The sequence below is a fragment of the Rhinolophus sinicus genome, chromosome 9 (genome assembly GCF_057876585.1).
Source record: "Rhinolophus sinicus isolate RSI-liver-muscle chromosome 9, RSI-T2T, whole genome shotgun sequence".
Classification (NCBI taxonomy): Eukaryota; Metazoa; Chordata; class Mammalia; order Chiroptera; family Rhinolophidae; genus Rhinolophus; species Rhinolophus sinicus.
The window spans coordinates 27175643-27188987 of NC_142509.1; the positions used below are offsets into that span (position 1 = coordinate 27175643).

The window sequence follows — 13345 nt, forward strand, 5'->3', positions numbered from 1 at the left end:
TTAGGGATTCTGCCGGTGCCACCAGCTAATTAGTGTCACGTTAATTGAGCATTCAGGAGGCTGCCACTTCCAAGGGCAGAGTGTCTCAGCCAAGGGGAATGCAGATGTGGGCTGCTCCTCCCTGCGAGCCGAGGCCAGGCCCTGTGCCCAGGGGCCCCTTCTGTCCTGGAACAGCCCTGGACACCCCTTCCCCCACCATCTCCACACAGATAATGCCCACAGTGACTTCCGGAGCCTTAAGGGAGAAGGCAATAGGCAAAACTTGCAACAGCATGAGAAAAATGGCATTCGCTAAACACCTACTGCGTGCCTGGCACAACTTTAATTCTCTCACCGTTCCCTTGGGAAAGCTACAGTTAGCTCCATTTACAGCCAAAAAAATCTGAGGTCTGCTGAGGGAACCACCTCTCCAGGGGTATGTCCAGTGGATCCATAGGACCCTGCATTCAGCTGGACGGTAACTGACAGACTGAGGTACATCCATGGCAGGTGCCTGGGGTGCCACAGAGAACCCTGGAGTGTGGGACCAGGCACTCTGGGCTGGCGTTGCACCCCTGCCCTGTCCACCACCATCCCCACCTCTACCTGCCCCTCGATGAGCAAGCACCCCCTGCCTTACAGTGCAGAGAACTGCGCCGACTTCGGCAAGTATGACGTGTCCACCCGTCACCCCTACAGACGAGAGACTGAGGGTCGTCAGATCATGTTGCTATCCAAGGTCACCCACATCAAGTGGTAACGCTGGGCGTCAAACCACCACAGCCCGACTCCAGCCAGAGCCTGAGCCTCTCACCTCTGTGGTCTCCACAGTAGGGCCCCCATGCCGCTCCCCTGCTCAGTTTCCGAAAGGCAGGGCACTGCTGAGTCCTGCCCCACTTTCATGTCTCCCTGTAGCGACATTAAATCTCACACAAAGGGCTGCTTTTAATTGGCTTAATATACTCGTTAATAACCATGTCTACTTAACGCACCTGTAAAAGGCCCATAACATTAAGTTAATGGCAGAGATGACGAGCCCGCACTCACAGCAGCCTTTTAAAATTTCCTGACAAGGCTTTGATGGGGGCCATGCGGGCGGGGGCGGAGGCGGAGAGTGGGGCAGTTCACAGGCTGGGCGCCTTTGTTTCTGCACACAGGAGCCCAGGTTCTGTCTGGCGGCTGCCTCGGAGGCACCGAAACGGGATTTGCTGGACTCTGCACCCGTTCTTTTAGGCGTGCTGAGCAAGAGCAGGGCCTGCCCTCAAAGGCTTCCAAATCTAGCCTAGGAGACAAATCAACAGACAGCTACAGTCTGGGGGTGCGGGGAAGGGCATGTCAGGGAAAGCTGCCTGGATTGGGGGGTATGTTGGCAGAGATCTGCAGGGTCAGAGCCAGCAGACCAGGAAGGTGTAGGCAACTCCTCTTCATTCTTCTGGCACATAATTCAAGCAGCTACTGTGTGCCAGGCACGGTGTGGACATTCCACCCAACCCCGGATTCATCACTCTGGGACCCAGAGATGGGGCACTTCCCATCCAGGCATGAGACGAGGGAGGCAAAGGGACACAGCCCACATGAGTAGGGTGTCCAGGGGGTCAGCTCAAGGAGGAATCATGCGAGCTGGACACTGAAGGACCCGTGGGGTTTGGGTTAGCAAAGGAAGGTGCATCAGCTTGAGACAACTGGCCCGAGTCCCAGCATCCATGGTACCTAGTAACTGAGAGCAGGGGCCCAGGAGACGGATGACCAGGGCTCAGATCCTGGCTCACAAGTCCTTTCTGTGCCATCAGAGGTCTCAAACTGGTGGCCTGTGGGCCACATTCACCCTGCCCACCAGGTGTATGGTCTGCCCTGCTTCGTGTTTGAACATCGTTTCAAAAGTGAATGTCCCTGGGCAGGGCACGCCCTCCCTGAACACTTCAGCTGCCCTTCCTGGGCTTTCTAGCTGTTCCCAGCCCATCTGTCCTCCAGTGGTCGGCAAAAACACGTGGGCATGTGTGTTTGCAACCCCTGCTTGACACCCTGTTCCTTGGACATCTGACTTCCTCTCCTGAAACCTAGGGCCGACCTCCCAAGGCCGCCATGGGGACTGACTTGAGCGTTTGGCACAATAGCTGGTCCAGAGGCAAACCCTCAACAGAGGGTGGCTGTCGGCATGTGGGAGGACATCGTCCAGGGGCCAGAGGGAGGTCTGAGCCAGGTGGCCAGGGCCGTGACTGTACCCTGTGTAGCTCAGACGACACACAGACGGCCTCATTAGAGGGTTTTACAGAGAGAAGCAGCTGGGAGCGTGGAAGCGGCAGAAGAGGCTTTAGTGAAGTGATCGCCAACAACCGCAGCCCCCACGGAGGGTAGGCACCCTTGACAGTCCTCACAAAAACTCTCCAAGGTCAGCAGCAGCAATAGCATCGTCCCGCTTTTACACAAGAGAGAAGCCAAAGCTCAGAGAGGGGCAGTGGCCTGCTCAAGGCCACACAGTATGTGGCAGAGCCAGGATTTGAACCCAGGTGTCTGTGACTCAGCTGGCATTCGCACCCCCCTGCCTTCTCAAAAGGCTGCCAACCCCCCTGTGTGCTCTGCTCAGGAGCAGACCTGGCCTGATGATAGCGGACGGGGAGCAAAGGAGGGCCTTGGGCGGCTCAAGGCCACGGGAAACAGAGGCCGCTTTGACTCGGCTGCATGACGCAGATGTCAAGGATAGGACGCCTGGTGGGAACGGGAGCCCTAGCCTACCCCCTACCCTAAAGCAACAAGCGGTTGTGGCTACCACTGGCGATTACAGAAAAGCACAGAGAAGAAATAAAATGCCCCGGCCTAGGCCGGGACCCAGTTGGCATCTGGGGCTTTTCTCTTCAAATCTTGGTTTGAGACCCTTCGAGAGGGAAGGAGGGAGACCGAGGCTCGTGTGGCAAAGCCAACCCCCTTGTAACCTCTTTCCACATACCGGTACCGTACACATTTGTCTGTTGTCAGAGCCTTCTAGAAGCTATGTTTTAATGCCCAGCAAGGCATATTTCTGCTAGAGGACCTCCTGCATGCTCCGTCTCCTGGGGACCGTCCGGCTACTTCCAGGACCTCTTCCTGAGGCCCCTTTTCCAGCCCTATTTTCCAACCAGCGGCCTGAGGGCTCCTGTTAAAGCCCGGGTCAGGTCCTAGCTCTTCTCTGTTCCCATCATCCAATGTGGAACAAACGCCCAGGGCCTCACAGGGCACTTGAGGTTGGTTTTGTTTTGTTTTTTGTTTTTTAACTGAAAAAATAAAACAATAATAATAATTCACCCATTTCTTCCACCCACCCTGCCTCCCTCTGACAACCGCCAATCTGTTCCCTGTGTCTATAAGCTTGGTTTTTTTAAATATGTATTTTTCAGATTTCACATAGAAGTGAGATCATACAGTATTTGTCTTTCTCTGACTTATTTCATTTAGCATAATGCCCTGGAAGTCCATCCACGTTGCCACAAATGACAAGATTTCATTCTTATGCCTGAATAATATGCCATTGTGAATATACCACATGTTCTTTACCCGTTCGTCCATCGATGGGCACTTAGGCGGTTTCTGTGTCTTGGCTGTTGTAAGTAATGCTGCAGTGAACATGGAGATGCCGATATCTTTTCATGACAGTGATTTCATTTCCTTCGGATAAATACCCAGAAGGTGAATTGCTGGGTCATAAGGCAACTCTATTTTTAATTTTCTGAGGGACCTCCATACTGATTTCCATCGTGGCTGCACCCATTTGCAATCTCACCCAGTGCACGAGGGTTCCCTTTTCTCCACATCCTCGCCAGCACTTGTTATTTCTAGTGTTTGTGATAATAGCCACTCCAACAGGTGTTAGCACCCTGCACGCCCCCGCCTCTCCCATTCATCTTCTGCGGGCCTCCCCTGCTGACTCTGCTTTCCCAGACGCGCCTGGCCCACTCCCCTGAGCCTTCGCGTTCACTGGCCCCATTCCAAGACGGCCTGTTCATCAGACACCCACGTGGCTCACTCCCTCACCTCCTGATCTTTCTTCCAAAGCCACTTTAGCAGAGAAGGTTTCTTCGCTGATCACCCTGTCCAAAGTAGGCACCCCTCCATCTCGTCACTCTCGGTCCTCAATACCCTGCTGTGTGACAAATACTACTAGGGCTGTGTGACAGATTACCCCAAAACTCAATGGCGTCCAACAGCTGTTTAGTATGTTCTGGAATACAGACGGGGCCCAATGAGGAGGGAGGCCCTGCTCCATGATGTCGCTGGGAGGGAAGGGCATCTGCTGGAAGCCCCAGCCTGGGGGCTGCGCTCTCCTGAGGCTTGCTCCCTCACACATCGGGTGGCGGGTGCTGGCCAAATCACCCACACCACGCCTTCTATTCAGTAGAATCGAGCCGCCCAGCTAGTCCAAGTGAAGGGAAATCAGGCGCCCCCCCCCCCTTTGTAGGGGGTGTGTCACAGACTCTATGGATATATTTTAAAACCAGTGCACCGAACCGCTTTATTCTCGTTCATGGGCGGGAGCCGCTGCCTCACGCGTTATACAGCGTTGTCTTCCCCGACTAGGTGGCCAGCCCCACGAGGACAGGCCTTTGCTTTGCTGTGACAGCTGCTGCGTCCCCGAGGCCCAAGGCACTGCTTGCTGCCACACAGTTGGGCTCAGGAAACATCTAGCCCAGGGGTGTCCAAACTTTTTTCAATAGTTTTCACCAAGGGCCAAATGCAGTAAAATACACAAACAGCCAGGCCACTCACTCGAGGTGAAGTACGTATTGCCTCACCTGGTTTATTTAAGTAAACTAAATATATTTTTGGAATTTGCTGCGGGCCAATTAACAATGGATCATGGGCCGCAGTTGGCCCGCGGGCCGCAGTTTGGACACCCCTGGTCTAGGGGCTGTGGGGCTGCAGGGAGGCTTCTGGAAGGCAGTGGTCCATGGAGCTGTGTCTGGCTTAGCCCCTCCCAGGTGTTGTGACTGGCAGTGAACAGGGTCTGGATACGTCTAGCTGGCCACAGCCTCGTCATCCATTCAATACCACATTCTTGAGCACCTAGTATGTGTGAGTGGGGACACAGCAGTGAACAAGCCAGTTCAGGGACTCCTGAGAGGGACAAACCCCCAGCAATCATGCGGTGATGAAACCCAGGCCCCTCGCCCAACAGGGGACTCAGGGAAGGCGACTCAGGGAAGGCGGAGAGGAAAATAGCATGCAGGCTGGGCCCTGCGGTTCCCCAATGGGCCCACAGGGCCATGGGCCCCTCCCACATTAACCCTGTGAATGCTGCCCCATCCTCACCCCCACTTAGAAGCTTGCCCCAGACCGCAGGCTCAGCTTGTTCCTTCATGTGAGGCCTTTTACTGTGTCATTATATTTGCCAAAGCAAAGCTACGGAATGGCACCAAACACTGGTGGCTGGGCCCACCTCCAGGGAGGCTCTAGAGCCTTCAGCCAAGCTGGGGTAAGGGGTCCAGGCTGGTCTGAGTGGCCGGGACCCCAAGCCACGACCACGGCTATTCTGGTGGAAAAGGCTGGGTTTGAGGCACCCTGGGTGGCTCAGGAGAAAGCTCTGCAGGAACAAGGCATAAAGCAGGGGCCACAGTGGCACAGCAGCCAGGCCAGGTTTGAGACGGGACTCTGGTGACCAGCCTGTCCACCTGAAGGTTCTTACGTCCAAAAGACCAAAGAGCGCTGAGCAGGCCCAACCGAGCATGTGTCCGGGTGAGACCGGCTCAGGCCACGAGCTGGCAGTCTCTAGAAGCAAGGCAGCAGCCTAGGGTAGGAGTAAGAGCTGCCTGCCCGTGTGGCCCCCGGGGGGGGGGGTCACCTCCGGCCTCTCTGAGCCTCCAGGCTGTCTTTACGGTCCCTCCTCAGGATTGTTCCCCTCATTCTCTGGAAGAAGAGGGAGAACCTCATGAGTCTCCTGGCTTCCACCGGGTGCAGAGGGAGGGATGGGAGAGCGAGCTGAAGATGACCTGGAAAGCAGGCCAGGCCCCACTTGAGCTGTGCCCCTTACGGGGTGTGGGCTCAGAAAGCGCTGAACTTCCATTTCCTCACCTGTAAAATGGGGGCCTGTATTAGTTATCTATGGCTGCGTAACAAGTTGCACCAAAACTTAGTGGCGTGAAACATCAAGAATCATGCAGCATCTCTCGTGGTTTCTGTGGCTCAGGAATTCAGGTGTGGCCCAGCTGGGCAGTTCTGCTCTGTGTCTCTCGTGAGGCTGCCGTCATCGGAAGGTTTGACTGTGGCTGGAGGACCCACTTCCAAGAAGGCTCACGTGCTGTTGCAGGAGGCCTCAGCTGGTCCCCATGTGGGTCTCCCCACAGGCTGCTCCAGTGTCCTCACGTGGCAGCCGCTTCCCCCAGAGCAAGTCGTCCAAGAGAGAATGAGCAAGGAGGAAGCCGCAGTGCCTTTTATGACCTAGCTGTGGAAATTACACTCCTTCACTTCCACGGTATCTCATAGGTCATTACAGGTCAGCCCCGTTTGTAGTGGGAGGGGACCGTACAAGGATGTGAATACCGTGAGGTGAGAATCACTGGGGCAGGGGGCATGGCAGGTCTTGGAGGCTACCTGCCAAATGCCACAACTTATCTGCTTCCTCCGCTGCGGAATGGGGACCACCTCTCAGCGCTGTCAGGTGCTCCAAAGAAAGGGAGCCAAGAAAAGCTATAGGCCCAGAGCCCAGCACATCCTTAGTGCTCGGCAAAGGGCAGGCTGTGTGTTACAATGGCACCACCATCGGCTCCAACAAAAGCCAGAGACACCAACCCACTCTTGCCCTGTTGACCAATCAGGGGCCACACAGGCCCCTTCTTTCAATGAATGGAAACTAGAAACAGGCATTGCTTTCCCACCCCCCTCTTCTTAAAGTTTTAAACACCTAATTTATTCCATCCATTAGATAGATTTTGTAGATTTAATCATTTTCACAGTTGGTGGCTCATTGGATACTCAAGATAAACTCCAAATGAAAGGATAATGGTGAGGACAAATGAGTTTTCACACCACAATGGCAGAAACTTGCTTGGGAAGAGAGTTTAAGAGGAACAGAAATACATGCAGATAATTTTTTTTTTTTTCCCAGCAGCCGCTTTTGCTGACTATAGTAGGTTACCACAGTTAATTTCACCAGTTTTGTTCATCTGTAAAATTGCATAAAAGTGACATTTTTGTGCTCATTATAGCAACTGCTGATTTATGGCTGGTAAATGAAGAGCTGGTCCCTTTTTTGCGGGACTCTCCGAGCGGTGCTAAGTGCCCATGAAATTGCTTGTATAATGTAGTTTAAATCCAATCTCGGAGAAAGATTCCCCCGTTGGCCAAAATGACATTTCCATTCTCCACACTGAGTTTATTTTGGGCCACTTAGGTGGGGGCTGCCCCAGGCAGGGTCAGGATGGGGGCCCGTGGCCAGTTCTACCTGCCTGGCCCAGGTTAGGCCAGAGGGACGGAAGGGCACTGCCCCAGCATACTCGGGGTGCTTGGTACTGCCTACCTCTCCCCTCCATACTGCCCTGCATAGGTCAGACCACATCCCTGCACCCCAAGGCAGATCGAATGACCTTTCTAACACGCATGTCTGCCCCTGTCCCTGCCCTCCTCCGATTGAAACCTCCCCTGGCTGCTGACGCCCTGGCGCCCGGCTGACACTTGGGGCCGACAGTTCCTTGTGGTGGGGGCTGTGCTGTGCGCTGTAGGGTGTTTAGCAGCACCCCTGACCAATACCCACTAGATGCCAGTTGCACCCCCTCCTCACATTGTGACAACCAAACAGGTCTCCAGACATTGCCAGTGTGCCCTGGGGGACAGGAGTGCCCCTTAAGAACCACTGCCCTGCAAGGAAGGGCGTCCCACCTGTGTGCTCTGGCCCCACGCACCCCTTACCGAGCCACCCCTCAGTCTTTGCACGCTGCTCTGGGCTTCTGCTTGCTCTCTATTTACAGTTCCCACCCAGACATGCTTCCCCACCTCTGGACCTCTGCCCACGCTCTTTCTTCTGCCTGAAATACGTTTCTCTCCTCCCTCCTCACCCCTTTCACCATCACCTTAACTGGGGTGCTCTTTCTTCCCAAAAGCCATCCCTGAAGCCCTGGCTTGGTGTGGCTCCCCCACGTCCCCATCCTGTCTGCCCTCCCCATCACAGCACAAATTTTGCCCGGACTGGCTGTGAGCCCATGAGGGAGTTGCGGGTGAGGCCCTGGAAAGATGGCACATGGTGTCTACATTGCCCCAGCCACAATGCCAGGCCCACCTGTGCACAAGCCCCTGCCCCTTCCTCTCCCAGGAACGCCCTTGCCCCGGGCAGACAGGGAGGGTACTTATGAACTCACACTAGGAGAGCACCAGCTTCTGCTAATGTGCTCCCCTGCACGTGACTGGTTAAAACCTCAGAGCCACGGTGGGAGGTAGCGTTCGCAGTAGTATCACCCCTATTTTATAGATGATGAAACTGAGGCTCAGCGTCGTGAAGCCCCCTCCCAAATTCCCAGGGACTCACCGGTGGGCCCTGGGAGGAAGGCAGTATGCCTGGGAGAACTTGTACGGTCCTCCTTGCTTAAGGGCCCAGAGAGGTCACCATCACCCCACAGCTACTGTGCACCTCACCCCCTGCTGGGCCACTTGGCGCAATCTTTCCTCGAGGCCACCCCACAGACCTGGCAGGATCATTACCCCTGTTCCACAGGTGGGAAACAGGCTCAACCAGGCCCCACAGTCCCACAACCAGGCCAGCCAGCTCCAAAGCCCAGGCAGGGGGACTGTCTGCCTCGTGTAGTCCCCACACCCGGGGAGGGTCCTGGGTGGCACTGAGGGTTGTCTCAGGACCGGAGGGGGCTTAGAAAGAAGGGGGTCTGCCCACCAGTGACCTGCTTCCCCCATGGCCAGTTGTGCCCACTGACCGTGGGGATAGTCAACCTGTCACATAAAGTACATACTTCAGCGTCATGCCAACAGCTCACAAAAAAGGCAGTGGCCACCACACTGGCCTTGCAGGTGACAGGCAGACTCAGGGAGGGACTGGGGGATGGAGGGTGAAACCCCTCCTTCTCACCTGCCTACTGACTGAACAAGACAAGGTGAGCCCAGGTGAAAGCCAACAGCAGCAGCTCCCACTGGCACCACCTCTCCCCGTGCCGGCCGTGCTGAGCTCTGCTCACGGAGCAACTCACAGATGCATCCCATTTTACAGATGAGGAAAGGCAGGCACCGAGAAGATAGGGAGGAGTGAACACTCATCAGACGACACCAGGGCAGACACAAAGACAGATAATACCAAGCGCCATCGAGGGTGTGGAGCCCCTGTGCTTTGCTGGTGGGCGTGTAGCCTGGCACGGTCTCTTTGGCAAACTGTTAGGGCATTTTCTGCTAAAGCAGAGCATTCGCCTCCCCTGTGTCCCAGCAATTCTGCTCCTGGGCGTGTTCCCAAAAGACCTCACTGAATACATGCACCGGGGGTGGGGACACCATTTGTATCAGCGTCAAACTGGACACGACCCAAATGCCATCAACAGGAGGTAGGATGAATAAATTGTGACGTAGTCAGACACGAACAGCACACAGCAATGCGAAAAACAAACCATGGCCACCGGACGGATCTCTCAACAGCCTGAAGTGATAGAGGCCGACACAAACGCACGTGCATTGCATGAGTCCATCTTTCCATGACAAACACTAGGCACAACTAGTCCATGTGGTTAGAAGTCAGAGAGAGCTGCTAACCTGGGCGTGGCTAGTGACTGGGAGGGGGTGCCGGGGGCCCTTAGGGGACCAGCAGCATTCTGTCCCCTGACCTAGGTGTTGTTACACGAGCGGGTCCCATTGGTGAAAGTTCAGCAAGCTTCTGTGTGCGGCCCCGCTTATATATTTTGCACGTTGATCCAAAGCTTTAAAATGTAGGAGCGAATGGATGAAAGGAGAAATGCGCGAGGGGCGGGTGGCCCTGCAGCCCCAGGAGTCCTGGGGGGGTACTGGAGGGTGTGGCTGCAGGCCTCCCCATGTCACCAGGTTGGTGCTCACCTGCGCTTTGCTCTCCTCACCCGTCCCCACAGGCGAGACGGTGGCCAGCTCCATGCATTCCTCCCGCTACCCAAGCCCCGCCGAGCTGGACGCCTACGCTGAGAAGGTGGCCAACAGCCCGCTGTCCATTAAGATCTTCCCCACCACCATCCGTGTGCCACAGCACAAGCACCTCAGCCGCACCGTCAATGGCTACGACACCAGCGGCCAGCGCTACAGCCCCTACCCGCAGCACGCCGCCGGCTACCAGGGCCTGCTGGCCATTGTCAAGGCTGCCGTCTCCTCCTCCAGCGTGGCCGCGCCCGCGGGGCCTGCCAAAAGCGTGCTTAAGAGCGCCGAGGGCAAGCGGACCAAGCTGTCACCGGCTGCCGTGCAGGTGGGCATCGCCCCCTACCCAGCACCCAGCACTCTGGGGCCCTTGGCCTACCCCAAGCCCCCCGAGGCTCCCGCCCCGCCCCCTGGGCTGCCTACGGCTGCTGCCACTGCCACCTCCGTCATCCCTCTGCCAGGCCGCGGCATGGCCCTGCCGCCTTCCAACCTGCCCTCCATTCACAGCCTGCTCTACCAGCTCAACCAGCAGTGCCAGGCCCCAGGCGCCGTGCCCGCTGCCTGCCAGGGCGTGGCCGTGCCCCACCCCAGCCCGGCCAAGCACGGGCCTGTGCCCAGCTTCCCCAGCATGGCCTACTCGGCGGCTGCCGGCCTGCCCGACTGCCGGAAAGGCGCCGAGCTGGGCCAGGGAAGCACCGCTGCCTTGACGTTAGCGGGGGCCACCAAGCCTGCAGGGTATGTGGACAGCGGCCTGGATTACCTGCTGTGGCCACAGAAGCCACCCCCGCCACCACCCCAGCCACTGCGGGCCTACAGCGGCGGCACGGTGGCCAACAAATCCCCCGAGGCTTGCGGGGGGCGAGCGTATGAGAGGGCCAGTGGGTCGCCCCTCAACTGCAGCGTGGGGCTGCCCACCAGCTTCACCGTGGGCCAGTACTTTGCCGCCCCCTGGAACAGTGTGCTGGTGACCCCCACCAGCGACTGCTACAACCCAGCAGCAGTGGCCGTCACGGAGCTGGGTCCTGGGGTGGCCCGAGACCTGGCGGGGCCCCCCGCGGAGGCGTTGTCAGGCCTGCCCAGCAAGAGCGTGTGCAACACGGCCGTGCTGAGCAGCAGCCTGCAGTCCCTGGAGTATCTCATCAACGACATCCGGCCACCCTGCATCAAAGAGCAGATGCTGGGCAAGGGTTACGAGACGGTGGCAGTGCCCCGGCTGCTCGACCACCAGCACGCCCACATCCGCCTGCCAGTCTACAGATAAGGCCCGCCTGGCGGACGCACGGACAGATGGACAGGGCACCGATGGGGGGGAGGCAGGCCACAGAACAGGGTGGGGGCGCGTGGGGGTGTCCAGCCCCGCCCTGTGCCCACTGATGCCCACAGGGAAACCAGGCTGGCTGCTGCCGTGCCTGTGGCGGTTTGGCCGGGTGACCATATTCACCAAGGCCCCTCCCCCTATCAGCTACCCCAGGACACGGGGAGGGCTCTGGGGCAGCTGCTGACGTCCATGCCTTCCTCCATCCACACTGGCAGAGCAGCAGGGGGAGAGAAACCACTTAAAAATAGGAGTGGTTCTTCCTGGCTCTCCCAGGAGAGGAGCTCAGGCCAGGGTGGGATGAAGGAAGAAAGGTGATGGTCTCGAGTCAGAGTGAGGTCAAAGTAGCTCCCAGGGGTCAGATAGCTTCTGCCCCCACGAGCTCCCCAGTAGCCTGGAAAAGGAGCAGAGGGGGCCTGTAAGAAGTCACTGGGCCCTCAGTGTCCTCCACTGGCCAATCCAGGTGAAGACCACTCGAATAGAGGCTCCAGGGACTATTACTGGCTCCCCTGCACCTCCTCCTCTAGACTCTCCTTCCCCTCCCCCCATTCCTTCCCAACACAGAAAAATCGCACCCCCACCCCAAATCTCCAAACCCCGGACTACCACCTTTCCCGTTCTCTCCAGTATATCGTACAGGGCTGCTGGGCACAGTTGTATAGGCTGTGCACTGCACAAGGGCACCTCATCCAAGGAGATACCACTTGCATCCTAGACTTGTATATTTATTACAGCAATTTTCCGAATCTTAAAGAAGGGGTGCCATTTCCCTATTCGCACAAAGGTACCATAGGGGCTAATAATGGGCCTGCCATCTAAGACCCCATCAGAGGGGCCATAGCATGCCCTCTTCAGGGTTTCTCCTAGGAGCCAGTGAGGGGGCAACCTTCTGGTTTTAACTGGGAGACCCAGTGCAACTCTTTTCCAGCCAGCTCCCTCCAAGGCCTGCCCATCAAGCAGGGGAAGACAGGCAGGGGTCCCCCCCACTGAGTCCCCAAGGCCCAAATTCCCCAAGTCCTGGCCCCTCTGGCGCTCCAGAAGCGGTACTGTATCTCTCTCCAAGGCCTGTTCAAGCACTAAGTGCATTTACAAATCTCTGAGAATGTTTTTTTTTTATACTAAAATTGACCATTATATTCTACTGTGAGAAGTGCGGTCTGCACTATATTGTTTTAAAAACGAAGAGAAAGAAAAAAGCAAAACACAGATGGTGTCTCAGCTGTGGGATTGTTTTGTAGCTCTTGTTTTGTGTTTCTTTCTTCCTCCCCTTAGGAGTAAAACGGGCTGTCTCCTCCCCTGCTGACCAGGCTTGGAGCCCCAAGGAAGCAGCCCCGAGCCTCCTGGCACCCGCCGTGCTGGGTCACTTTGCATTCGGTGTTCCATTTACTCTTCCAGCTCTTTCGAGGTGGACACTGTCATTTGCCCTGTTCACATGTCAGGCCAGCGATCCATACGTAGAGCAGCTGAGATGGAACCGATCCCAGGCCCTTGGCTCCTTTCCTGAATAGTGCACATGTGGTCTGGGGGTGGCGTCCCCCTGCATTACTGAATTCCTTCCCAGCTCTTCCTCTGTGCCTGGCATGCTCCAGGCTTCCATGGGGGCAGTGTGGCTGGGGACAGGCCAAAGTGGCTGGTTAGTGGTCTTCTCCCTGGCCAGCCCCAGCGCACCTCATTCCCTGGAGCCTGGGGGTGTGCAAGTAACCAACCCCACCCCAGGGAGCTCAGTGTTTATCAAGCACTTCCTGTGTGCTGGGCATTTCCATATACCATGTGTCTTGTTGGGGCCTCAACACTCCTTACAATGGTGTGGGTATTCAAGAGGAAGAAACTGAGGCTCAGAGATGTGAAGTGACCTGCCCGAGGTCACACAGCAGGTCTGAAAGTTGGGGGTTTGAACCTCACAGCATAGGTTCTTCCTCACGTCCTGTCCCTACCTTCTCCACTGACATCTGGGTAGAGGGAACTGGGGAGTCCCAGTCTGATACGGGCCTCCCTTCCCAT

The 13345-nt window shown here is 56.7% G+C and overlaps 1 protein-coding gene across 1 annotated transcript in view; it reads left to right on the forward strand.

Annotated features, from left to right (window-relative positions):
• Window positions 1-12552, forward strand: part of FAM222A (family with sequence similarity 222 member A) — a 57713-nt gene extending 45161 nt beyond the window's left edge. Inside the window, exon 3 of the mRNA XM_019757504.3 lies at window positions 10014-12552. Coding sequence (XP_019613063.2) covers window positions 10014-11290 — 1277 coding nt within the window. The 3' untranslated portion in view covers window positions 11291-12552. The remainder of the gene's footprint in view (window positions 1-10013) is intronic.
• The last annotated feature ends 793 nt before the right edge of the window (window positions 12553-13345 follow it).